This window comes from Sordaria macrospora, chromosome 1, assembly GCF_033870435.1.
Source record: "Sordaria macrospora chromosome 1, complete sequence".
In the NCBI taxonomy this organism is placed as follows: domain Eukaryota; kingdom Fungi; phylum Ascomycota; class Sordariomycetes; order Sordariales; family Sordariaceae; genus Sordaria; species Sordaria macrospora.
This window is the reverse complement of record NC_089371.1, coordinates 6028748-6053321: the sequence shown is the minus strand read 5'-3', so window position 1 is coordinate 6053321 and position 24574 is coordinate 6028748. Positions and strand designations below refer to the sequence as shown.

Below are 24574 nucleotides of genomic sequence, written 5' to 3'. Positions count from 1 at the left end.
CGAAGCTGGCAACATTCATGCTTCCTCTGATTTGATGGATGATGCAGACTCGCAGTATATCAACTGGTATGGCGGGGAATATGCTGGGGACATGGAGTCTGAGGCAGAAGCAGAGGGGTGGTGGCGAAGGGTGCCATATCACGAGCTCTTGCGGTCATTGGAGCAAGTTGCTATCCATTTGCAGGATATGTTGCAGTTGCCGCCGAGCTGCTTGGATATGATGACGGAGTTGGAGGCAGTTCAAAGTTCGGTTACCGTGGGTTGGTTGCAGAGAGTGAAGGTCGGAATTCTAGGGCACTTTGAAGGCAACTGGTGCTTCAAGAGGGATATGACGATGGCCGTGCCGTTGCTGGGCGAAGACTTGGTTTCTTGGATGCGACTACATTTGGACGGCGGGGGAGGAGGATGGCACGTGGAAAGCCATTATAGTGATGATGACTGGGAGGAGAGTAATGGCCTGTGGAGTTGGAGGCAGATAACGGAGAATATTTATAGGTAGACCAGCTTATGGATGAGACAGAACCTTGGTTAGTCGGGTGAATGCAGCTGGCTGCGGAACCCTGAACTCAGACGGTTTCCATATACACAGAGCGAGGCTTGACACAGTACACCGAGCGGTGATGATGTCTGGATAGGTGGGCGAAAACGGAAGAGTTGATGGTGATTCGCTGTGATTCGCGAGAACTAATAGTAGTTGGAGTTATGTGTAGCAAATATATATACACCAACACCCGAGGTCTCCATTTGAACACCCGTGATGATCTTTCGATGTTTCCGATGTGGTTTCTCTGCACTATCGAACCATTCCGCCCAATACCGTTCCCACTAATTAGGCCCAAGGCGTTGCTCGATGCATCCAACCGTCTATGGTACCATTTTGGCCACCGCGGAGCCCGGTATAATCAGTCCAGTCTATCCGAAATTGGTTGGCGGGGGAAAAACTCGTAGAGATGGGAACGTGGAAGCATAGCATCGAAGTGCGGCACCGCTGAGAACCCTCCCAGTTGGATCGCGTATAAAATGATACCAGTTAGCCATTGCTGTTCCCATGAAGCTTCTCCAACACGTTGATTCCAAGAACGTAGTGTAATTCAAGCCCGCTTGAAAGCAAAAGATGGGTGCGTGCCCATTGGCACTTCAAAAATTGGACCACGGCACTCCCTCATGGCCTCGAAAAGCTCTTCTGGTACTGCTCCAGCTTCGAGTCGAACGAGGTGAAACTACTAATCTTCTCCTTCCCGTTCTTCACGACAGGCTCTTCCGTCACCAAAAGCTCATCACCGCCGTCATCCGAGTCACTATCCGGTGTCACGACTGCGGCTTCTGGCTGTAGCTCGTCAATATCGCCTTCGAAAGCCTCAGCAACGCTAGAGTACTGTGGCTGCGAGAAATACGACAGCATCGACCGCTGTGTTTTCTTTGGAGGCTTCAAGACCCCGGCTTGCTTCTTCTTCAGGTATTTCTTGATGAGGCTCTGGTCCTCGATGTTGTCTTCAGGTTCCCATGTGGGGTTCTGGTCGGGCGGCCATTCGCCTTCCCAGAGGACTAGATACTTGTGAACCTTGACGCCGAACTCGGTTACCCATTGGTCGTCGAGTAGTTCTTTAACTACCCAGGAAGCAACGGGTTCATCGATCTGAAGCTTGTTCTTTTGCTTTTTATTCGGTTTTGACTGCTCGTCTTTGCGACGCTTCCTCGCGCTGGAGGACTCATTCTGCTTGGATAGAGAGTCAGAAGTGACTAGCGGTTTGGAAACTGCAATAGGGACTGCAAGAGGCGTGAAAGATATTGGCTTGACATGTGCTGGGTGTGGCAAAGGATGCACTGCTGTCTTAGGAACCGCCTTGAACTGACGTGTGCTGTCTCGAGACGGAGAAGCCCGTGCAATGGCCTCTGTCTTCCCTCCAAAGCCAAGCGAATGACCTACCCCATTCTGGCCTGCCCATTTCTGGGTGCCATGTCCACTGACAGAGCTTCGTCCTGCCTCAATGCTGCGGGCAAACATGGGATGAATCCTTCCTGGGGTGGAAGCGACGCTCGATGAGGGGCGCGCGGTAACTTTGCTCTTGTCGCCTAGGCTTATCACTGTTGGTTTGGATGGGCCGGCCACGGGCTGTTGCGCAGATACTGAGCTACCAGCCCGTGAAAAAGATGACATTCGGTGGCCTACGTCGTCCGCCAGAGGATCGGCCGAATCGTAGCCCTCCAGGTCCGTGCCGCTATCCTCTACCTCGCTGGCAGCTGCCGACTCGTTCTGTAGTTGGAACCGGATGGCTGCTTCGTCCGAATCGTCAAACCGGGGGATTTCCGCCCGCTTTCGCTTCTGTGGGGTAGCCAGCGAGGGACCGCCAACAGCCTCCTGCTTGGCCAACAGGACGTCCCCTTCTTGCATCGATATGACAGGCTCCGCGGGTGCGTCCAGCGCTGGGTCGTTCAGGCGAGCCTTGGGAGGGCGCCCAGTTTTCTTCTTGACGGGAGCCTGCCCTTGGCCCTTGCGCTTCTTCTCGGCTTCGATAGCCTTCTCCGCTTCCTTAATTTCAAGAGCTTCATATTCGAATTCCTCCACCTCGCGAGGAGATACGTATTGGAGGGCTTCGTCGCAGGGCACTAGAAGCCTGGCAGCGGGGATGTCGGTAAATCCGATGTGGTAGAAGATACGCCGTCGAGAGTCTGGCTTTGTGTCCTTAGGCGCTGGCAGGACAAACTGGTCGATGATGTATGCGGTCGAGTCTCGAGGCGGCGCGAGAGTAATAGGAGGTGGTGGTGGACCCGAGCCACGGGTGTACTTCTTGATCGAAGAGAGAGGTACCTCGATAGTCGTCTTCGGACGGCCGGCGACAGGCTTTCCGGCCATTGCGTAGTATGAGGGGATGGTATGTAACCGTTGGGTGGTTGTGAGTCGGTGGTTGGGTTCAAGTGGGCGTGTGCGACAGCGCACCCCGACAGATCGACCCGCGCAGCTGTGGAGGAAGGGGCCGAGGGCGAGACTTGTCGCGTGAGGGCAGGAAGATGATCGCCGTTAATTCTTCAAGATGCGCCATTGGGACAGTGACGATTTACTGGTAAAGGGCGCCTCGACGAAGCTTGTCGGTCGCCATGTCGTGATGTGTTTTGAGTGATGATTGCTTGTAGGTTGATTGTTAAGCTGGCGCCGCGCTGTTTATCCAGCGCGTGCACCATTAGGTATATACCAACGCCAAGACGAGGAAATCTCGGCGTATTAAATTATACGTAATTAGTACGCATTACGCCAAGACCAAAGTTCCAAGCTGGCAAGCTGTAAGACTAAGATAAAGATATAATTTAATTTTTAAATAAAATTATAATGGATAAATAGAATAAATAGGTATTGATTTCTATAGGATTTGAATTAAGATGGACTTTAATATAACATTTTTTCAGTTTTTTTATTATATTTCCCTTACTATTCGTACCATTGCAGCTCTTGGTTTGGACCTGCGTTTCTCTTCGACAGATGGCACGGGGATGCTTAGCAGTGACCAACGTTCACATGCAATGTCCGGTCCCCTGACCAACCTTGTCGCGAAACGTTGAACGGAACTCTCTGCTGTTGCTATAACGATGCGCAAATCAATTGTTCCTCAACTGTTGCCCTGACAAAGTTAGCACCTGCCAATTGACTCTTCAAAGCTATCCTGTGTGTACCTATTTCTTTCATAATGGATCAATCCCTCTCTGTTTCGAAGTCGGCGATGGTTTCAAGTGCAAGAAGGCGCAGGACTCTTATCTTATCGCTTCCATGTTGCAACGCAGCATACCCCTGTACGTACCTACAGGTAAGGTAGCTGCAGCGGGCCATAGCCGCTAAAACAGCCCCCTGGCTCTTGCATCACGGCGAACTTTGTCGAAAGACCGTGGGTTTTCGTCACTGCATCCACCGGCCTCGATTCTTCCCCCATCCCCACCCCACCAAATTACGCACGTCGACCCATTGTTCAACCGGGAGGAGCTCTCAACAACCTTTACACCAGACCTCGAATCCAAGACAAATCACATATTCGCGACTCGACCCATCACTCCGTCGCAACACACACACACACCACATATATACAACATACACAATGCTTAGCTCAACAGCAACAACGATGCTCCGCGCGGGCGTTAGCCGGTCCTCCGGCGCCCTCCAGCCCATGCTCCTCCGCAGCGCCGCCTGCCCCTACTCGCCCTTCTCCATGAACAGCACCACCAAGCTCCAAAAACCGACTACTACCTCTGTGCGCACTCTCTCGACGACACCTTCTGCCCTCGTCCTCCGTTTCCGCGCCCAACAACAAGCCCAGCAGCAGCTTCGCAAAGCTTCGTCTACCACCCGCCCGCGCTCCGATGCCGAGCTCGACGCCAGCGCTGCCGAGGCCGCCGCCGCCGCGCAAACAGCCGCCCACGCCGGGGAGCCCGTGCTGGATTGGAACACCTTCTTCAAGCTGCGCAAGACCAGGCGGAGGGTGCAGCTGGTCTTCAGCGTGATCATGACGCTGGTGACGTCGGGAGCCGGAGGCGCCGTTCTGAGCACGGGAGTGGCCGACAGCCTGGTGTCGCAGGTGCCGCTTGAGCCCATGTTTGCGATCGGCCTGATGACGGCCAGCTTCGGTGCGCTTGGTTGGCTGATGGGCCCTGCCATGGGCGGCATGGTGTTCAACGCGATGAAGAGCAAGTACAGGAGTCAGATGGCGATCAAGGAGAGCCAGTTCTTTGCCAGGATCAAGAAGCACCGTGTTGATCCTAGCGCTAGCTCTATGGGTAACCCTGGTAGGTTTTCTCGTCGCTGAATCATATTGAATGGACCGGTGCGTATGGATTGTGCTAACATGAGGCTGAAATTAGTTCCCGATTTCTACGGCGAAAAGATCTCCAGCGTTGCTGGCTACAGACAATGGCTCAAGGACCAGAGGGCTTTCAACAAGAAGCGCACCACCTTCGTTTGAACACATCAATCAGGGAACATTGGATTTGCGTTGTGTTCGACTTCTGGCAAACCGTGACGAATTGGAAGAAATGATATCATGACTTGACATCAGGTCGTGTGACAATGTATGAGTACAGATACCGCAGGGCACTGGTCGGAATATTGGGACTGGCTATGTGTCTGTCGATGAAGGGACCATTTCCAACTTCAAGGGAGGTTTTGTGTTATTTATATATGTGCATATGTCTTGGTCACCGGCGGAGGAGCTCGTCATTGAAAACAAAGTGACCTGTCTCTTCAAGCCAGACAGACTGCGGCTATAGATACGGGAAACTTGGATCAACCTGTTCCTTCCAAGCCTTCATTCCCCCAGCAATATCCACAATCTTCCTCTTCCCTCCATTATCAAGCCCCATCTCCTTCAACTTCTCAACCGCCTCCTGCGAGTCCAACCCCCTTCTACAGACCACATATATTGGAACATCCTCTTTTCCCTCCTCGATCTTAACCTCTGGCGGCAAAATATCCCCTACCTGTGGCGTCTCCCCGCCCCGCTTAATCTGCGCAGCTTTACTCAACAGCTTCCCGAACGGCACATTAACCGCGCCCGCGATGCTTCCAAAGCTGAAATGTTCCTTCTCCCTCGTATCCAGCACCACATACTTCCCTTTTCCACTATTACCGTCCTTACCCTGTTGTACCCTCTCCACAAACTCCTTGGGCGTGATCCTATCCTCTTCCGACAGGACATGCTGCTTTGGCCCCGAACTCAACCCACAAAAAAATTCATAGTTCGGTTCTCCCCTCTTCACCCCCTCCAGCGTTAGTCTTCCTTTGCTTCCCTCGCCACAAGCAAAGCAGCTCTTCTTCCTCGGCGCCATCTTCAGCGCGCGAAACGTGAACGGTGACAAAAACGAAGTAAGTGAGTACGAATAGAGCAACAACGTCGGTTCCACCGGCGCCTTTGGTGGTGTTGTTGAAGGAACATGCAACCCAGAAGCCAGAATCTTGATGGCCTCCCCCGCCTGCGCGACGCCCATTAGTCCCACCACCGGACCCAAAATCCCGGCCTCGCCGCACGACAGCTGGGCATTAGCCGGCGGCGGTTTCTTGAAGCAGCATCTGTAGCAAGGAGGGTATGGCCCGCCCTCTAGTAGACCTTGCGGGGTGGGAGGGCAGTTGAGCACGATTATCTGCCCGGAGGTCTGCACGGAGGCCGCCGAAACAAGGGGTTTTTCAAGGAGCACGCAAACGTCGGAAATCAGATAGCGCGTGGCCGGGTTGTCGGTGCAGTCGAGGATGAGGTCGTATTGCGCGATCAGGTTGGCGGCGTTGAGTGGGCTGATGTGGCATGTGTGGGCGACGTAATTAGGCAAAGGGTTGAGACCCTTCAGGTGGGTGATGAGGGAGAGCACTTTGGGCTGTCCGATACGTGAGGTGGCATGGCCGACTTGGCGGTGCAGGTTGGAGCGCTCGACGATGTCGCCGTCGACGAGGCCGATGGTGCCGATGCCGGCGCCGGCGATGTATTGCGCGGCGGGGCAGCCGAGACCGCCGGCGCCGATGATGAGGACTTTGGCGTTTAGGAGTCGGAGTTGGGCTTCAGTTGGTAATGCGTGTTAGTGACCAGGTGTGGTTTGTTTACTTTGGTTCAGGGGTAACAGTTGGTTGGTTAGTCACAGAAAGTGACGTGGAGGGAAGTGGCTCACCTTCCTTGCCCATTCCCGGGACGATCATTTGACGAGAGTATCGGTCAAGCTCCTCTTCTGTAAGAGGACGGCTCGTGTCACGAGGGACAGAGCTGCCTGAGCCATTTTGGTCCGTGTTGGTATCGCCGTTCTGCATTATTGTTGTGTTTGGGGGAAGATAACTTGGAATGAATGGAACCAATGTGCTAAAAAGTCCCCGGTTAGGTATCGTGTCAGTGATAGCAAATGCGGGGCAGCTATCGCGAGATCAAAGAGCTTCCGGGTTCTGGTAGATGGCCTCATCAGCTACCGAGCAACGTTTTAGAATGCTCACTAGGAGTGGTGATCAATATGTGCTTCAACTCTTTATACTCGGCTACTTTGATCTCTCTTCGCCTCGTTCAGATGAGATGGTAATACAAGATGCTGTGAAGAAAAGGAAACCTTGAAGTCGTAGGGCTGAATCAACCCCACTGACCACTGCCGCAGCAGTCCTTCTTGGCGCACAGCTCGGCCCCCTGTAGAGGTAGCGGAGGCGTGGGCGGTGACGATTTTTGCATGTTCACGCCCTGGCGTTATCGATTAGCAGCTCCACTCAAAAGTCGATTCTGCCCATCACTCAATCCTGGGGAAGGGAAGCGTCGTGGTCCGCGCGTGGTTCAACTCCATCCTGTCCCCATCTTGTTGAATCCAGCCAGCCTCTACAAGTATATCATCGACCCTTGAACCACCTCGCGCGCGCCTACCTCCCATCGCATTCTTTCAGTCCAGCCCATTAAGACCACAGAGTCAGTCCAAAGAAACACAACCACCATGGTATGTCCTGCTTAACCAACAGATCAACCGGCCAGCCAACCTCCCAACCAACCTTTAACCCCCAACCCAAACTCCCCCTCATTCCAGCGCTTCGCACAACGAAAAAAAACCTCCCTTCCATAGACGACTACCACTAACCCCAACAAACCAAACAGGCCCCAACAGCCCCCACCCCCGGCAAGCGCCTTTCCGCCCGCGAAAAAGCTCTCAAGCGCCTCGCCGACCCTTTGCTCCCTCGCAAGCTCCACCGCGAAAACAACGTAGTCTCCGACTCCTTTATCGACTCGAAAAAAGACAAGCGCACAATCAAGCACAACGCCTTTGTCTCTCGGATCGCCAAGACCGCGCCTGGGTCCGGCAAGATTAAGAAGCGCAGGCGTCCTTCCAAGCAACTGGTCACGAGTTTGGAAAGCTTGGGCGATGTTTTGGGGGAGATTAGTGACGAAATCCGCGAGGACCAAGAGAGTGGCAAGACGATGGATAAGATGCAGGAGGCCATGGGGAGGGTTAGGCATAAGTCTCTCAAGACGAGACCGGGGGCGCTGAAGAGGAAGGAGAAGGTGGTGAAGACGGAGATGGATCGGTTTGGAAGGAGTTTGGCGCAGCTGGCTACGGTGAAGGAACCTGCGGTGGCGGCGGCGCCGGCGCCGATGATGGAGGTAGAGAAGCAGACGACACAGACACAGACAGCGCAGACGACAACACCACAACCGGCGACGACGAATAGGTGGGCGGCGCTGAGAGGGTTTATTTCTGCTACTATGGAGCAGAACCCTGCTTTCTTGGGCAAGACGGCTTGATTGAATGGTCAATGCCCTTTATCCTTTGCGGTTACTTGGTTGTTGGGTTCATGGCGTTCGAGAGGCATATATAATGCACGATTTCTGTATCTTTTTTATTCCAGTTTCTACATCGACTAGAAGGTATACAACCCTATGTTTCATTTTGCTCCATTCGCTACAAGTGGGACTATCTTGCGATACCTAAGAAAGACTGCAAAAGCATGAAGAGCCACGAGGACTGCTATAAGTAACTCGGTACAGAGATCCAACCAAAAAAACCACGTTATAAGCCATATACACACGCCTGAAAAGAGGCTACAATGCCATACCTAATGCAAATATCCCCCTCCTATGCTAGATATTCCATCAAGTTTGCACGCCTCACCTCCTCGAGCCTTCAGCGCCAGGAGGGAGTCGTCCACTTACTTTGTGATATAGTTTTCTTCTTCCATTTGATCACCTCTGCCCCAAACCATTATGCGCGGCGCCGATGTTGTTTACTGCTCGTACGAAACTTGAATCCTAAACGCCTGTGAACGCCTGCCTCTCCGCCATCAGTCTGACGCCGCGCTTCGTGCTGGTAGTGACTCCTTTAGAGGGGGTTGTTCATCTCCATGATGTGACCCGAAAAAGAACTTTTCCCGTTGCACGCAGTGGTGCGGAATCTTCCCAGTGGAATAAGGGTTCCTTCCATGCTCCAGCTTCTTCCAATTGGGGCTCCTTAGACGGGGTATCCTAAAGCATGTTGGTTTTGTCTGCCTGTGTGAATACAGTCGAAACATCTGAGACAGGCGGGGTATCATCTGTCCAACACACACACATACACACAATCAACAACAAACAGACAAGCTGGCTAGCTCATTTGTCTTGCACATTTGCCCTCGCACAACTACTCAATGCGGGGCGGTGTCTTTGACGATCCGGATTTCGACGATGTCGACATGGGGCTCAAGCTCCGTCTTCGTTCGCCTTCCTTCCGTAACGACTCGATGATCTGCATCATCTCCTTGCGGCCGCCCGAGCTGTCGATCACCTTGTTGGCCATGGACATGGACACCTTTTCGTTCGAGTTGGCGTTCAGGAGCCTCTTGATGAGCAGATGGCGCATGACGATGCAGACGTAGACGCCGCAGTCGCTGCTGTTGCCCTGCTGGGGCGAGTCCTCCATCTGGTGGAACCGTAGGGGCTGGCCGAGCACCCGGCCGAGACGTTCGGTACACTTTTGGGCTTCGTAAAAGTTTGCACCACCGAGCGAGTCGTAGTGGAATGCAACACGGTCGATGACGGACACGACGAGCAGCGACCAATGGGAACCGCCGTCGGCGCGCTCGCGGTCCCGGCTGTCGTTGACGGGAAGGAAGATGTGCGTCGTTTTCTTGAAGTCTGGCAGGGCGCTGCCGATGCTTTTGAGGTCGATTGCTTGCATCAGGAGAAACGTGATGCTAGGTCGTAGAAGGACGATGTGGGCGCGCGGGTACTTGGGGAGGACCTCTCTCTCGAGCCATCTAGAATTACGGGTGTCAGATAGGGGGACCCGGTGTAGGAAGGGGTGGAAAGTATCGGCATGTGTAAACAGGGACATACTCTTCCCAAAAGGCAATATTCTAAGATCAGGTTAGCGACCGACAGTGACTATGACATGGGGAGTAACTTACGTTATCGGTAAGCCAGTCATATTTGAGCGAGACGATATCGTCACTCGTTACTAATTACCCCCAAGTCAGATCGAGGTCAACAGACTATGCCAGACCGATCCACATACGGAGAATGTCATGGTAGGAGAGATATGGTTTTGAAGGCGTGAGCTAGACGGATTGTTTTTGTTAGCCAAAGTTTTCTTCTCCAGTAGCGCGGTGATGCGCCTAGTTTGCGCCAACTCGTCATCCCGCGATGTCAACAGCCGCAATCCTACAGGCAAGGGCGGCCAATTCGGATAGCTCGACAACCTATTTCTTGTATCAACCAGCAACTGGCCGAGAATCGCGACTGGAAGCTATTGTTCCCGTGGCGCCCTGGCGAAGGCGGCTACTCGGTCACTCCAGATCGAGGTAGTACCAAGCACCAACACCAGCCCCAGCTTGCTTGCTCGTCGTCGCCTTCTAACCATGAACCTCCAGAACTTGTAAAAGGAACGGAACGGGACGCGGGTTGCTCACTGAATCTCCAAAGTGTTTTGTGATCTTGCGCCGGAAGCCTGGCATTGTGATTTATTCGGGGTTTCGGAAAACCGCAGGACAGAACGGAGTGGGTCAGGGTATCCGAAGGACGGGATCTGAACGGGATCGCTGGTATCGCGGGAAACGGTATCGGTGTCGCTAATTGGGTCGGAGCCTCGGAATGTACAGTAGAGAATTGTTGAAGTGGTTATCGTCTTTCTTTGGAACGTCTTCTTTGTGAGATTTGGTTGAATCAGCCGTTGTTGTTCGTATCAGTTTGTGTTTGCTGTCTGGGGCTTCGGAACTGCAAATTGCGACTGGGAATCGGGACGAGGTGCAATGACGATGGAAGTCTGAGAAATTACCGGATTGTTGTCTTTGGAATATTGCCACAGAGACACTGGCTCCAAACGCGCGCGCAAGAATTGGAACACTGGAAAGTCGGTTGAAAGAATGAAGGGCACCACTTGGTTCAGACCGGGGACTTGGTTGAAGAAAAGGCTAGCGGGAACGACCAATGCATTCAGTTGGTGGACGGGTGTGGTGGACAGCCTGAGACCTGCCTGCCCGCGCCCCGCGCTGCTGAGAGTATGGGGTAATAACTTGAAGTTCCCACTTGGTTGAGGGTTTATAGCCCACCAATATCTGCTAAGAATCACTCCCGCTTTGTGTGCATACACTAACAATCCCATTGTATGAAGGCCCACCCCACCCGTTAGTGCATCGACAGCGCCCGCCTACCTACCTAACGCCGACATTACGGGAGCTGACTGACGTCTACCCGTGAGTCTTGGAAAGGCACAGTCCCAGGATGTGAACAACGAACATCAGACAATCATCATGGGTGGTCATTTTGTTCTAGATTTCTATACTGTATCTACACCGGTCTCCGAGCGGGAGTGAAGAATGTTGCTCCCCTACCATGCTGGTTGAGGTGGTGGCCCGAGTACCCTGCGGTTCCTGCCCTGCCCTGTCCCTTGACTCCTCCATTCACGGGGGCTCTTTCACAAAGTCGTTCTCGTAATAATCGATTCGAACAGCAACCTTGAACGAAAAGAACGAACGAACGGGAACTCAAACTGACCAAACCTGGGGCACGCTAACATCTGCGAGACTGCGTTGGCAAAAGCAGCCAAAGGTTTTAGAGGGCACATCGCGATGGCCGAGCTAAAGACGTCATTGGGCGAAAGTGCCGTGAATCTGCATGTGCAGATCGACGCCAAGCCTGTTCGGTAGGGACCGCCTTATCGTCCACCTTATCGCTGTTTTGCTGATGTTTCGAGTCCCGTCCGCTCAGAATCACAGTGGGCCACGGCGAGACTCGAGATTATGCCCTTGTTGAATGAACTCGAAAGACGATCGGTTTGTTTACTTCGTACTATCCCTATTACCAGATGAACGAGGATAGTCAAACCAGCTCGTGACTTCCGAGAACGGAAACCCCAGCTTCTGCCGAGGGTGACGACGATAAACCCGAGTGTCCACTGGCCAGACCAGCACTGCCACCATTGGCTTGCGTCTGACATTGAGGCTCATTTCAACCCTATGACCCATTTGGGACGAACCTCATTGTAACAAACTCGAGTCATTCAGTTCCCTTGTCCGAGCGAGACTGTACGTCGAGGCTCTTTACTGCTGTTAATGCTCTGGGTCATTAACGTCTTCGATTTTCGTCATTCCAGCAAGTGTTATAAGAATCAAGCAAGTGTCCTCGAGTGTTGTCTTCGGCGCTTCTTCCCAAGAAAATGGTTGCTTTGATTACAAGTGCCATCAAAACCATCCCATTTTAGCTTCGGCAAATTGCCAGAGTGGTCGATGTGATCTTTGGAGCTTTCGCTATGGCGTGAACGATACTTCCGGTCAGTCTATTTCAGGCTTGATATCAATGCCGGTAGGGCTGTTGGTAGGACGCCGGTCATGGAGGGCATTGGCTTTGATATGCAGACGGAGCGACATACGCGCTTGAGGCGCCCTTCGGGTACTATACACAGCGACTATTCTTTGTCCGCGTCCGAGTGCCGTCTACCTACGCCGGTCAAGTTTTGCAGGCATCGTCACGAGTAGTTGTGCAAGTTAAGAACCGGAAGGCACTGTGGCGTTCGAGTTGGGAGTTAGGACCAAAGGTATGGATGGCATGGTGAATGTTGATGCACATGGTTCGAAGACTTTGTTCGTCAACCGGTGGCCGGACAAAGGTTGCCGACCACAGGCATCAAGTGGAAGCATTGCATAGGTATATGCGGTGCTAGAAGCCCGGTAAACCATAAATTGCACCTTACAGGCTTGCCTGGGCGTGAATTTCTGTCTCCCAGCACACCTATCGTTCATGCTCAAATATGTGGCCCACAGGATATAGGTAAGTATAATTATCCTTACTTCCCCCGACTCCCAACCACGTGCCTTCGACCCTCAACCATCGTCCCCAAAGACAACCCAGAATAAGTCACTAGACGATACACGACTGACCCTCCTTCCAAACGACAACAAGATGAGACAACCCCAAACCCGCATTAGCATTCACGCTACCCCTATGGCACTTTCTTCTCTCATCCATCATCGCGCCAGCAGCACGGCCGCGAGGATGAAGGCCGTCACAGTATCCTCGAGGATCAGGCCCAACCTGCCGCAACCCTCAGCCCAAGACACACACACTATCAGTTTGAACAAAAGCAGATTCAACGCCATTCCCAGTGTCAAAACAAGAAGGGACCGCCTTGACCTTGACCTTGACCTTGCCCGCCAGCAGGCAAATGGTTCTCTCTCCCACTACATGTCCCATTCTTATACCACTGGCATCGATAGTACCTCCATGTCATCACATGCACTAGCAACAACCCGCCTCCATCCATTTACGGTCATGATGCTTCGGTATCAGACGCTTGCAGTCAGGAATAACCAGGTTCATTACCCCGAGGAGGAGGTTCAGAAGGGCAGAATGGATAACAAGGAACGGGTCGACGGTCAAGGAGACGGTACCAAGGAGGAGCACAGCGAGAGAAATATGGGGTTGAACAAGAGGGAAACTAAGAATTAGGAGTTCTCGCTTCGGTCTTTGCCTATGTATGTTTCTCGGAGGGAGTCCGTTATAGCATTTTGTTTGGTTGGTGCAAAGAAGCGATCGTGGGAATGGCAGGAATTACGACTTAGAGTGCCCGGGAAGAAGGGAGGAAGTTCCGACGTCGTGGCCGTACAAAGCACTGAATGGCCTCCGAGGACTGGTGTTCTTGGGAGAACTCCTGTTGCTGAGATTCCAATCTTGACGGCAGCTTGGTGAGGAAGGCGGTGTGGTGTACTGCACATCAGCGTTGATTTACCTGTCGGCATTCACTTTGTAGACCGCGGAAGCGATACGACATGAGTTCATGAAGAAGAATATGGATTCGGCCGGCTTCATTAGGATCGTTGTAAGTACTCCGGCCATCACATCGTCAGTCTCTAAATTCGTAACTTCATCCTAGCCTTCTTGCACTTGTTCCGACTTTATTTTTTCCTGATCGCCAACCTGAACTCTCCCTTGAGGTGGCTGAACGTCTTGATGATGCTGTCGGGCGGCACAATAGGGTGGTTCTTGATCATCAGCTCATCCAGCCTCGATGGCTTCATGACGTGCTCCTCGATCTTCAGCCCATTAATCCTCCACCTCATGTAAAACTCCGTCGAGGCCCCAGATGGAATCGCTCTTTGCGGTGATGGGAATATCTAGCATATGTCGAGACAACCTCTGCGAGCCAACAGGATGAACCAACCCGCTCTAGTTATTCGCTGTGCTGTTTGGTGTGAAGGCATAGTTGGGAGGAAAGTTGATGCCATTCGGTCCAACGGTGATGTTCCTGTCAACCTTCTCAATCGCCCAACAATCTGTCGCAGCTTTTCCTCTCCTTCAGCTTTGACTCTCCTCAGGTTCGATCCGTCAAGACCTTCTGCCGATGACTTCATCTTGCCGTGGAGTCAGTCCTCTGGTGTATTGTCGAAGGCGATAAGAGTATCGTAAAGGACAGGATGCATCGCGCTGGCGTGCAGTTCAGGACGAAGCCGGGGCGACGGGACCAAAAACTCTGACGATCATGTCGTAGTGATATTTGGCGATGGGGACATCTTGATCCCAGTCGTGCTGCTGAAGAGCTAACTTGACGTGACGATTGTCGAAGGCGGTCAGCGCAAGGAGACATATAATCCTGCCCTCTTCAACGTGCCAGTCCGCACCATGGCAACCTCCGCACGAGTCAACGTCCCAGGACTCAGACATCTCGTCGAGCACCAGATGGTGCAGCAAGCCATTCTCCCACAGATACTCGCGCAAACCCGAATTTCACAGCTCAAAGCTGTGGCGGCCAGTGAGCAGCGCCAGACCAGGGCCAGGTAGAATGTGATAATAGTTTATCACCCGGTCGGTGTCCTATTTGGGAGAAGCCATTGTTGCTTCGGCACTTGGCTAACGCTGGCTTTGGGAATGTGGTATAGTAGGTGATGTGATCTTGAGGCGAAGAGTGAGGTCGCTTGACCTCGATGCTGAGGCACTGTTGGCGATGAGGTCTTGAAAGAAGAACGAGGACGCTTGACCTCAATGCTGAGTGACGAGTCTCTGAGGTTGCGGTGTATTGTGAGGAGAAACTGATATTTTCTCGCGTTAGCAGGTTAGCAGGGGCTTTAATGAGCGCGTCGCTTGCTTGCGTAGTCAAACGGGTATGAGTAAGGAACGAGTAGCTAGGGCAAAAGCTGGAGAGAGGACAATGAATGCCATGCGTTAAGGTTACTTACGTTGCGATTGTAGATGTTGGGTTGTGATCTTGATCAAAGATGGGTTCCTTGCTTCGAAGCGCGAAAAGGTAGAGGGCGATGTGGACTTGTAGACGAAGATACACATTGCTGGTGAATGGACACGATGGCTGTTTCTTGCAGAAGTGAGATCAGGTTTTTAAGGTAGTGCTGTCGTTTGTGGGAGAGAAAAAAACGGCTCGTAGTGGGGTATATGACCAGAGTGTCGTTATTGTTGTTGTTGTTATTTTTAACGTCTACTTCCGCCTCCCGTAGGACATGAGACGTGCCACATCGGTGAATCTCGCGTACAAAGATAAGAGCAGTACCCTAAATATCCGCCAAAAGACCGTTAACCCGAGGGCAACCCGAGGCCTATTGCCAGTATAAATCATGTATTGCCCGTAGCGTAAATGCGGCCCAACACCTCCAATCGAATCGCCCAGTGGGCGAGGTATGACCAGAGTGTCGTCAGAGGGAGAGGGCAAACGGGATGGCAGGCAAAAGCGGGAAGGTCACTCGGGAGGTCCGCCATGAATTGTGCAAACTTTCAAACCATGTGGCTTTCTGGTCTCCGTACCTGTTTTCTACAAGCTTCGGAACTTGCTTACGACGTCTGATACGTAAAGGAAATGGAGCCGGGGATATATGTATTTATATTCCTGAACTTTCAGGCTCGACTGTGGCTCCCTGCAGCATCAGACACGGTATATGAGATTAAGACCAGCGCAAATCGCAGGCCACAGCTGGCACAACGCACTCAATAAAAATTAGAATGTCGTTAATAATTACAGGCACCTAGTTCCGGTCCTACCACCAGTCGCCAGTTGACCAAAGATTCGCACATATGACATGACTGACTGAAAGCTAACACTTCCCCGAGCAAGACAGGTACTTGTTGGCAATCAACGGCAGAAAGATTCCTGGAAAACGACCAATATCACGAAACAGTGTAAAAAGCAAAGGATCAATCAACGTAATCGCTGTCCGACTCACAGTGTGACGACACCTCAATAGGTTCTTGAGAACTGCCAGGCAGTGGCTTGCCAGCTGGAGCACGGTTCTGCTTCGAATTGCTCAGTCCGTCAGCTGCCTGACCCATAGCTCGCGAAATCGTCTCCGGGTCGTCTTCGACAAACTGAGCGTCAGGCTTCTGAGTGGGAAAGCCTAACTCGTCGTTGCGAAGACGCTCGATGAACATGTCTGCTTCCGCATTGATCATCTGGAGCTTCGTGGTTGAAGCATCAGAATGCCCAATCTGTTCGTAAAGTTGCGACTTGAAAACCTCTACGAGGTCACCCTTCTTTTTGGCTGGATCCTCATCTTGGGTTGTCGCGCGTGAAGACTGTTCAACGCAATTGCTAAGGTGCTCGTCGCAGAGCCGGTTCAACGTCTGCGAGCTTCTGGCATATCCCGGCTTGCAGGTGCTCGCCAGTATCTTCGAGATGTCAAAGGACTGCAATCGTTCTTGCAGGTCTCGGACATCTTGCCAGGCTGTGTCGAACAGGGAGTACAAGGCTTCGGTTACGGCTTTGTGGTTGTCGACAGTGGTTTGCCTTTCAGTTTGATGACAGGTGCTCATCTGCTTGAGTAGCAGCACTGAATTCTCCAAATATTCCTTGACAATGTCATCGACGACTTCTTCTCTCGGTTTGAGTGCGCGATGTAACATCTACAGGAAGATCAAGTCAGAACATCAGATACAACAAAAAGGCTTAGGGACGACGGAACTTACCATTCCTATCTTGTGTACAATCGCATATGTAGACTCATCCTCCGTTTCCCTTCTCCAGACTTCTTCCGGGCTCGTTTCTCCGCTTTGCTCCGAAAACGCCGAAGCACTCCCTTGGCTTAGCGGGTGCTGAACTGGCATTCCTCCAAGTTCATTTGTGAGATTGGCAGCATGTGGCAGCGAGTAGGCGGAGTCAAAATGCTGAGCGGAAGCGGGCACAGGCAACCGGTTGTATGAAGGCTGTTCGTGTAGTGTGGAAGCTGGGTTGGGTTGCGAAACTTGGCTTTCGTAGGTGTCAAACCCATTGGGGAATATTTTCCTAGGCGGCCATGGCGCTGCTCCAGGTTCTTGATCATCATCGTAACCAGGCCCTTGACCCATGAACAAGGGAGAACTCGAGCGCACAGAGTCAACGCCATAGTGGTCTTCTCCACGATCGGCAGGATGGGGAACGAGGTCTGGTTCGGGTGTCTGTCTGATGTCGTGGGTCTGGTGTTGAGGTCCTCTCTTGGCCAACTTATCCCACACATGAGCGATATGCGTAGGAACAAGGTCTTTGGGGGCTGGCAAGTAGGAAGCATCCTTTGGGATACCTTTGGGTAGATCATCAACGACATGATGTACGAGCCCTGCTGGCTTGCGAGATGGTCTCTGCTCATATCGTGTGCTCGCCACAGCTATCTCGGCAGGGGGCTCGTCGTTGGATATTGTCAGGGACCCAAATGCCTGGATTGCCTGGTCTCGGTAGATGGGCTGTGTCTTGGTCTTCTGAGTTATCTCGTGAGGGGGACGCAACGTCTCCTCCAGCTCACTCGGACCTTGGACCCCGGTGACTGCCGACTCTTGCTTCTCAACTCTGTTGTGGTAGGAAAGAGCGGACTCTTCCAGATAATGAGGAGTCTGAAGCTGGTTGCTTGCGAGGCTGCGGTTCTCAGGTCTGTTATGATGAAGAGGGGTTTGTTCCTCGGGCTCAGCGGGAGTTTGGACCTCTGTGTCTGTTGGCCCGAGTCTTGCCACCTCGCTGTCTTTGGTAGCAGGTTCGGCATTGGCTGGACTGGCTTTCCCAGTGCGTTGAATCTTGGAAGGCTGAGCTCCTGATGTCTTGTTATCGCGTGTATCCGAGCCACTTGCTTCCGAAGTCTTGGTTCCTTGTGTCCGTGCCGCTTTTCGCTTCCTGGGTATGACAGGAACCAGAGCAAGCTTCGATTGCCGATTGTCTTTCTCGATCTCAGAGGGTGAAGAAGAAAGAGTGGTAGTCTGAAGCTTTTGGAGGGCAATGAGTTTGGAAATCCGAGGAGACCTCCGAACGGCAGAGCCAACATGCGGGGACGTAGAATCAGTAGACTTGTCAGGATCGTTGGGCAGGGTTGAGCCAGCATCTTTTCTGGACTTGAGCTTTGGTTTGGCTTGAGTCGGACGGGTCTTGGTAGGCCTTGTGCGGGACGAAGCAGAATTCCATGGCATGTCAAGGGTCAGTGGAGGAGTTTTGCTCTGAGTCTGGGCATCAGTCGCGGGTTGGGTCTTGATTTTGGACTGTATTGGTGTCTCCTTGATGGGCTCAAGATCATGTTTCTCAGGTCGTTCCCAGTCAGCAGGGAGCATGTCCGCCAACGGATCCCTTCTTTTTGGATGGGGGCCATTCATGATGAGTTCCGGAAGAGAGTCCAGATAAACCAGGCCATTAGCATCAGAAAACGTCGTGAGTCTTGAGGGGCTTCTAGCACGGCGCTGAGGGGAAAGGACTGTCCAGATCTCGCCGCCATCGACACGTATCAGGCTGACAGAGTTCTGGGAATTTGGAGGCAACCACTGCTCCATGTCGGAAGAATGGTAAAAAAAGTGCAGAAGAACTGCGCGGCCGTGATCGCCAGGTTGACCAGGGTCGTCAAGTTTGAAATGGTGCGAGAATCTGACCCATCGGTACACGAGAAGTGCCGGATCACGGTGGCAGAGAAATTTGGTCAAAAAAAACTTTGTCTAAATTGTGCGCTGCGCACATCGTGAGGGCATCGGGAGGGCAGAGGGCTTTCCGACCTATCCTTCGCTTCGCGCCTTCCCATGTTCTTGGAGACATATGGGAACATGACCTAGAAGGAAGGGACGATTGAGCGACATATGTTTCCCCCTTCAGTTGAGAAGGAAGTCGCGCCCCAGGGAAATCCCCACATTATGATCCGACCATCGAAGACGTGCAATTGCCATCTCAGGTCGATGATGTACGACCTGACGTTGTGTTGGGCTTTGGAAGCCATCCCACTCAAGGACTACTAGGAGATGGTCAGGTAACCCGAATGTGGGACAGGCAATGATAATGGAAGCACAGCGCATCGCAGTCTTCAACAGAGTACTCTGATGATTTTCGCGGACCGGGACGCTAAACGGGGAGCGCTTCGGACTTCGGGACCCCATCTCTGCCGGCAAAGGATGCAAGTCAAGTCATCTCGGGAATTTATCTTGTTGTTGTCACCGGATTGCCCCGTTCCGATTCGGCATGGCCGACAAGTTGCTTTCCTCGCCGGCGTAGGGTTGCATTCGATAAGCTTCCTCCAATCAAATCGATTAGTCAGCAGTACGCAGTAGTTCATGTACCTTGACGGATTGTAAATCCAACCGAATCTGACGACGACACAGGACACAACTCCGGCTTTCAACCACAAACGAGTCGGTCATCCCATGTTTTGGTTGCCTTGAACCCTGAATCTTATATACTTCAAAGCCATCTAACGTCCATCTTTCGCCATTTCCATTGCCATCACGTCTTTGCTGGCTTCCTTTCAATTGGTTCATCTCCATCTCTTTCCCTTACCCATCAGCCATCTGCGCACGGTCGATATCCCGACCCAGCGAACCCAAGCGACCATGTACTCCCGAAAGGACTACAACGCGACAGAATGTAGCAGTAGCTGGATGTACACCGAAGACGATAAGGACACGACCTCCGCGACGCTCAAACACCTTGAATATCTTCCACCCTCTGGCTCTGCCTCAACCACGCCGCCATCCGCATTATCCTCACATGGAACTGTCCCACGGACCTCTCGCGCGCGTCTCTCCCAACCAGACGTCTCACCAACTCCCTTCCCCGATGAACCGATCCTACTTGGAACCGCCGCCGAGGCGAAGGGCGGCTCAGACCTCCCACCGTCATCTTCTACGGTCCTCTACCTCGCCTACGGCTCCAACATGTGCGCCAAAACTTTCCTGGGGATGCGCAACATCCGTCCCCTAAGCCAAGTGGTCGTCTCCGCGCCTTCGATCCGCTTGACCTTCGATCTACCCGGCATTCCTTACCTGGAGCCCTGCTTCGCCAACATTGCTTTGCGGAAGCTACCCAAGAAACCACCCGTGGTACCGATTCCCCCTCTGGACCCACCACATCTCCCGCCTCCGGGACAACCGAAACCAAAACCGCAACCACCGTCCAAGAGCTCCTTGCAAGAGGATGACTGGAACATGGACATAGGAGGTCTCATCGGCGTGGTCTACGAAGTAACAGCAGAAGACTACGCCCGCATCCTAGCCACCGAAGGCGGCGGAGCGAGCTACCACGAAATTTTGGTGCCCTGCATCGAACTTCCTGCTCCTGTGCGAATTCCCGAGCATCCACGTCCGGAGTTGCCCAAGCCGTTCCTGGCAAGGACGTTGTACGCTCCTCAGTTACCTGACCTGCCCGAGGACGATCCTAAGAACCCCAAACCCAAACCTCCTACCTCTTATTCCACCTTCACCGACGGCCCCAGCCAGCGCCAGCCTGACCACCCGCAGCGCCCCTCGGATCCCAAGGACCCCAAAAAACCAGAACTCCCACCAAAATGGCATCAACGCATCTCCAAATTCCTCCTCCCAATCCACCGCCCCCAAACCCCCTCGCCTCCTCAACCCTCCCTCCGGTACCTCTCCCTCCTCCGCTCCGGCGCCCTCGAGCACGAGCTACCCCCCTCCTACTGCCGTTACCTCGACAACCTGGAACCCTATACCATCACCTCTTGTCGACAACAGATCGGCAGACTTATATTCATGGTAATCTGGATGCCGTTGTTTATGATTGTGCTCAAGGTGACGAAGTTGGTGGCGGATGATAAGGGCAAGATACCCGGTTGGATGGCCGGGGGGATGGCGGTTATGATGCATTTTGTTTGGGTGAGCTATGATTGGGTGTTTAAACCGGTGTTTGGAGAGGGGGAGAGGACGGTTCATGATGATGATGATGATGACCACAAAGGTGGAAAGGGGGATGAAAGCGGGGAGGATGGAAAGGGGTGGGTGAATGGGAGGAAGAGATCGGGGTCTTTTACTTGGTTGAGTAAAAGGAGTGAGAGGGCGGTTGATGATGAAGAGAAGAGGTGTTTGTTGAGTTGACTTGGCACTTGGGAGGAGGATTAGTGAAGGGAAGGGTGTTGCGGATTGAGATTGTGTGTCCCGTGGCATTCATTATATAGCACTCTTCTCTATTCACTTGGATCTTACACTCGAACATGTATGACACGAAATGATCCATTACTCCGTAAGCTCAATACACCGTCCGTATACCGAATTAGCCTACACTACATATCCCGAGGAATCACCCTTTCCTATGTGTATATATGTTTTTGTGTCCTTTCATAGTATCCGGTACGCTATGGCATGCACTAAAGCCGACCCCGTATACATGATGAATCTAAAATCCGTTCCCCACACACCCCGGAACAACCCTCACCAACAGGCTCGATGCAGTGCACTTATAAAAGAAAAGAAAAGAAAGCACCTAAATAACCGTACAACGCCCCATTTTCTCAACCCGGACCGATTTTGCACCCTTTTTCTTCATTTCCTACTTGAAGAGCTTGGGAATCTCCTCGACCTTGATCTCCTGGTTGATGATACGCTCAACAGCCATGAAGACGGGGTAGCGCTCCTCGGCTCCCTTGGCACGGAGGAAGCTGCACACCTCGCGGGTGGTGGAGATACCCTGGAGCTTCTGGCCGTTGAGCTCCGTCTTCTCAACCTCTTCAATGGGCAGGTTGCGTTCCACGGCCAACTTGGAGCACCTCCAGTTGCGGGCAGAGGTGCAGCTCACAATCATGTCACCCCAGCCGGCACTTTCCTCCCAAAAAGTACTGGGCTCGATCTGGCCGGGGAAGAACTCGTTGGCGAAACGAATGGTCTCCTGCATACCGCGACGCATGACAGCGGTCTTAGCAGTCATGTTCCAGCCGTGGCCCTCGACGTAGCCACAAGCAATGGCGACAATGTTCTTGAGAGCACCAGCCAGCGAGACACCGACAATGTCCGACACCATGGAGACGGTGAAGTAGGGGCGGCTGAAGAGCAGGGCCCACTCATCGTGGTCCAGAGGAGGGTAGTCGAGCGGCAGAGGGGTGAGCTGCTTGGAGTGGCCATTGGCAACGTCGTTGCCGTTGGACTCGCCGTTGGCAACTGGCCTGCCGTTCTCGTCGCGTCTGTCAACAACGGGGGTATTGTAGGCAATGGTGGTCTCGCACCACTCCTCGTTGGCAATCTCGCTGGCAATGTTGGCACCGCTGAGGGCACCACAGTAGATGTTGAGGTTCTCGCTGATGTAGTTGCAAATAAGCTCGATCTTGTCGTCGGTGACCGAGACACCCTTGATGCAGCTGATACCGCGAGCATAGGGCGCAATGTGGTCCTTGATCTGTCTGCAGATGTTGCCAATGAACTCGTGGGGAAGGTTGAAGATGAGGATGCTCGAGTCCTTGACGGCGTCTACCAACGAAGGGTTGGCGACAATGTTGTGAGGCAACGGGATGCCGGGGAGGTACTTGACGTTCTCGTGGTATGTGTTGATGATGTGGGTGAGCTTCTGCGGTTGCTCGCCGATCGAGGCATCGAAGTGCCTGGAGTCCTTGGGGAGGGTCACGTTCTCCTCGTAAACCCACATCTGAACATCCTTCTCGAAGGTATCGGGGTGCTCCGCGCAGTTCTCGGCGACGAGCTTGGCCACAGTGGTGCCCCAGTTACCGGAACCGATAACGGTAACCTTGTGTTTCTTGGTGAAGTTGTTGACGGTCATTTTGGCGAATTGCGAGTATCTACGGACAAGGAAGTGTCGTGTGTTGTTCGGAGGAGGGACAAGGGAGGCTCTACTACTGCGGCTGGGCCAGAGGGACAAAGCGGGCTCGACGAGTGCGGCGGCACGGGCTGCGGGTTGGGGGCTTTGGAGAAGTTGTTGTTGGAGAAGAGGAGAAGTTGGGTTCGAAGAAGCCGAAGACTGTACGTAAAACGGACGGCGGAGCGGTGGGTGGGTTGGCGGGGACCAAAACGATAGAAGCGGTCCTTGTAGACAACGAGAGAAGACGGCGGCGTTTGAGCTTGAGACTCGACTTCTGTAACGGGCCTGATGGAAAAGGGGTTGTCCGAGACGGGGACAGTTCATCTGATATACGGAGCAGGAAGAAGAGGAGAAAAAAGGAAAAAAAGAAGAGATCACAAGAGCGAGAGCTAACAGATCTGATATGTGGTGTACAACAAGAGGAAGGCGCTCCAATGACGCAGGAGGAGCGCGGCAGCCGAAGTCATTCGCTACTGTCACGCCGCTCAATGCCCTATCAGAATCTCAACAAAAAAATCGTTCCCGTAGCGCACTTTCCCACCCTCCATTTCACACACGCCTTGCCCCGGCAGAAATGGAGACGGCAAGCTTGTGAAAGTCACCAGGGGGGTCGTCAAAGGCCTGGATGGCCTGGCTTGGATTGCAATTGCTGGAATGCTTGAGTCGCGCCCATGCTTTCCAGAAAAGTGCAGCGCATTCCATTTTCACCTCGGCCGAGCACCTCGGTCTACTTCCGTCTCGGCCACATCCGATGCTACATAACGAGAAAAAAAAAGATCACCGTTGACCAGGACCAAGCCTCGCTTCAGAGACGTTGCGACATTGTTATCATTGCACCGAGGCAAAATAAGGGTCAAATGAGGCCATCAGTTCGTGGACGATAACATACAAAATGGCCATAGCACCCCCTTCCATTGTTTGCCAGATTTGCCAGAAGACTTTCGAAAATTTTAGGCGGGCACAAGCCGGAATGGTTACGTAGGGTCCATGCGGGGAACATGGCGGGGTTTTGGAGCCCCTTTTTCGGTTGACACTGCGAATCCCGTCCTGTCACAGGACTAGGAGTGATAGAAGCGCTGAGGGCTCCACAGAAATCCAGTCTGGATTCTGCTAGAAAATCTGGGGCGCCTGGATTCTGATCATCCTGGCGCCCATCCAGAGATCATGTTGGGCTTCGTCCGGCTGGAGTGCTGGCGTCTCGGCTTGAGGACCGAAAGGGGGTCGGTCGGTCGGCGTGTGAACCTTGTCCCGGACGGGCATGCGGTTGATGTCTGTCGTTAGGGGCATGGGGGGTTTTTGTAGAGGAACCGAGTTGCACGCCAGGTCCCATAAAAGCTTGTTTGATGGAGTTACCACGTCCGGACGACAGACCGTGCTCGAACAACTTGAACCAAACCGCCGGGCTTGCTTGCTTGCACAGACATAGTGCCGTACGAGTGGTCCTGACAGGACGGGAACGTCACCAAGGTCTCGATATCAGACATTACCAGACGTCATTACGCCCTGCATAATAGCGACGCGAATAATCTCGACTTTGGGCCAGTCCAAAGAACCCCAAACTGTCGCTACTGTCCAAAGTTTTTCATTGATTCCTTTAACAATTAACAGAGGCTCGGGCGGTTCACGGACGTACACAGTACAGGTCTTACGCCGG

At 52.9% G+C, this 24574-nt stretch overlaps 9 protein-coding genes across 9 annotated transcripts; 4 read left to right on the top strand and 5 right to left on the bottom strand.

Annotated features, from left to right (window-relative positions):
* Positions 1-658: 658 nt before the first annotated feature.
* SMAC4_01419 (uncharacterized protein) lies at positions 659-2854 on the bottom strand (the record flags this gene model as incomplete). Its single annotated transcript, XM_003352537.2, has 1 exon — positions 659-2854. The coding sequence occupies one exon, from the start codon at positions 2852-2854 to the stop codon at positions 1163-1165; it is 1692 nt and encodes a 563-aa protein (XP_003352585.1). The 3' UTR covers positions 659-1162.
* Positions 2855-3932: 1078 nt separating this feature from the next.
* On the top strand, positions 3933-5213 carry SMAC4_01420 (uncharacterized protein). The gene is made up of 2 exons (XM_003352538.2): positions 3933-4767; positions 4843-5213. Exons 1-2 carry the CDS (start codon positions 4083-4085, stop codon positions 4941-4943), a joined length of 786 nt encoding a protein of 261 aa, XP_003352586.2. The 5' UTR covers positions 3933-4082; the 3' UTR covers positions 4944-5213.
* Positions 5214-5241: 28 nt separating this feature from the next.
* SMAC4_01421 (uncharacterized protein) lies at positions 5242-6769 on the bottom strand (the record flags this gene model as incomplete). The annotated part of the gene is made up of 2 exons (XM_003352539.1): positions 5242-6524; positions 6634-6769. The coding sequence occupies 2 exons, from the start codon at positions 6767-6769 to the stop codon at positions 5242-5244; spliced, it is 1419 nt and encodes a 472-aa protein (XP_003352587.1).
* Positions 6770-7175: 406 nt separating this feature from the next.
* SMAC4_01422 (uncharacterized protein) lies at positions 7176-8339 on the top strand. Its single transcript, XM_003352540.2, has 2 exons — positions 7176-7428; positions 7584-8339. Exons 1-2 carry the CDS (start codon positions 7426-7428, stop codon positions 8226-8228), a joined length of 648 nt encoding a protein of 215 aa, XP_003352588.1. The 5' UTR covers positions 7176-7425; the 3' UTR covers positions 8229-8339.
* Positions 8340-8438: 99 nt separating this feature from the next.
* SMAC4_01423 (uncharacterized protein) lies at positions 8439-10847 on the bottom strand. The gene is made up of 6 exons (XM_003352541.2): positions 10732-10847; positions 10367-10599; positions 9973-10015; positions 9866-9915; positions 9795-9814; positions 8439-9715 (listed from the first exon to the last, which is right to left on the bottom strand). Exons 2-6 carry the CDS (start codon positions 10409-10411, stop codon positions 9100-9102), a joined length of 774 nt encoding a protein of 257 aa, XP_003352589.1. The 5' UTR covers positions 10412-10599; positions 10732-10847; the 3' UTR covers positions 8439-9099.
* Positions 10848-12854: 2007 nt separating this feature from the next.
* SMAC4_01424 (uncharacterized protein) lies at positions 12855-13400 on the top strand (the record flags this gene model as incomplete). The annotated part of the gene is made up of 1 exon (XM_003352542.1): positions 12855-13400. The coding sequence occupies one exon, from the start codon at positions 12855-12857 to the stop codon at positions 13398-13400; it is 546 nt and encodes a 181-aa protein (XP_003352590.1).
* A 2388-nt stretch (positions 13401-15788) lies between these two features.
* Positions 15789-19071, bottom strand: SMAC4_01425 (uncharacterized protein). Its single transcript, XM_003352543.2, has 2 exons — positions 16857-19071; positions 15789-16793 (listed from the first exon to the last, which is right to left on the bottom strand). Exons 1-2 carry the CDS (start codon positions 18669-18671, stop codon positions 16089-16091), a joined length of 2520 nt encoding a protein of 839 aa, XP_003352591.1. The 5' UTR covers positions 18672-19071; the 3' UTR covers positions 15789-16088.
* A 413-nt stretch (positions 19072-19484) lies between these two features.
* On the top strand, positions 19485-21314 carry SMAC4_01426 (uncharacterized protein). Its single transcript, XM_003352544.2, has one exon. It carries the CDS (start codon positions 19713-19715, stop codon positions 21210-21212), a length of 1500 nt encoding a protein of 499 aa, XP_003352592.1. The 5' UTR covers positions 19485-19712; the 3' UTR covers positions 21213-21314.
* Positions 21315-21663: 349 nt separating this feature from the next.
* SMAC4_01427 (uncharacterized protein) lies at positions 21664-23244 on the bottom strand (the record flags this gene model as incomplete). The annotated part of the gene is made up of 1 exon (XM_003352545.2): positions 21664-23244. The coding sequence occupies one exon, from the start codon at positions 23242-23244 to the stop codon at positions 21664-21666; it is 1581 nt and encodes a 526-aa protein (XP_003352593.2).
* Positions 23245-24574: the final 1330 nt, after the last annotated feature.

Bases quoted from the DNA above. Each gene is read 5' to 3' on its own strand.
- SMAC4_01426 (XM_003352544.2), top strand. From the start codon at position 19,713: ATGTACTCCCGAAAGGACTACAACGCGACAGAATGTAGCAGTAGCTGG.
- SMAC4_01420 (XM_003352538.2), top strand. From the start codon at position 4,083: ATGCTTAGCTCAACAGCAACAACGATGCTCCGCGCGGGCGTTAGCCGG. The intron at 4,768-4,842 runs GTAGGTTTTCTC...GGCTGAAATTAG, and splicing joins TAGCTCTATGGGTAACCCTG to TTCCCGATTTCTACGGCGAA.
- SMAC4_01423 (XM_003352541.2), bottom strand. From the start codon at position 10,411: ATGCCAGGCTTCCGGCGCAAGATCACAAAACACTTTGGAGATTCA. The intron at 10,016-10,366 runs GTGAGCAACCCG...CAATCCGTCTAG, and splicing joins CAAAACACTTTGGAGATTCA to CTCACGCCTTCAAAACCATA. The intron at 9,815-9,865 runs GTAAGTTACTCC...ACCTGATCTTAG, and splicing joins ATGACTGGCTTACCGATAAC to AATATTGCCTTTTGGGAAGA.
- SMAC4_01425 (XM_003352543.2), bottom strand. From the start codon at position 18,671: ATGGAGCAGTGGTTGCCTCCAAATTCCCAGAACTCTGTCAGCCTGATA. The intron at 16,794-16,856 runs GTAAGTTCCGTC...ATCTTCCTGTAG, and splicing joins TTGTACACAAGATAGGAATG to ATGTTACATCGCGCACTCAA.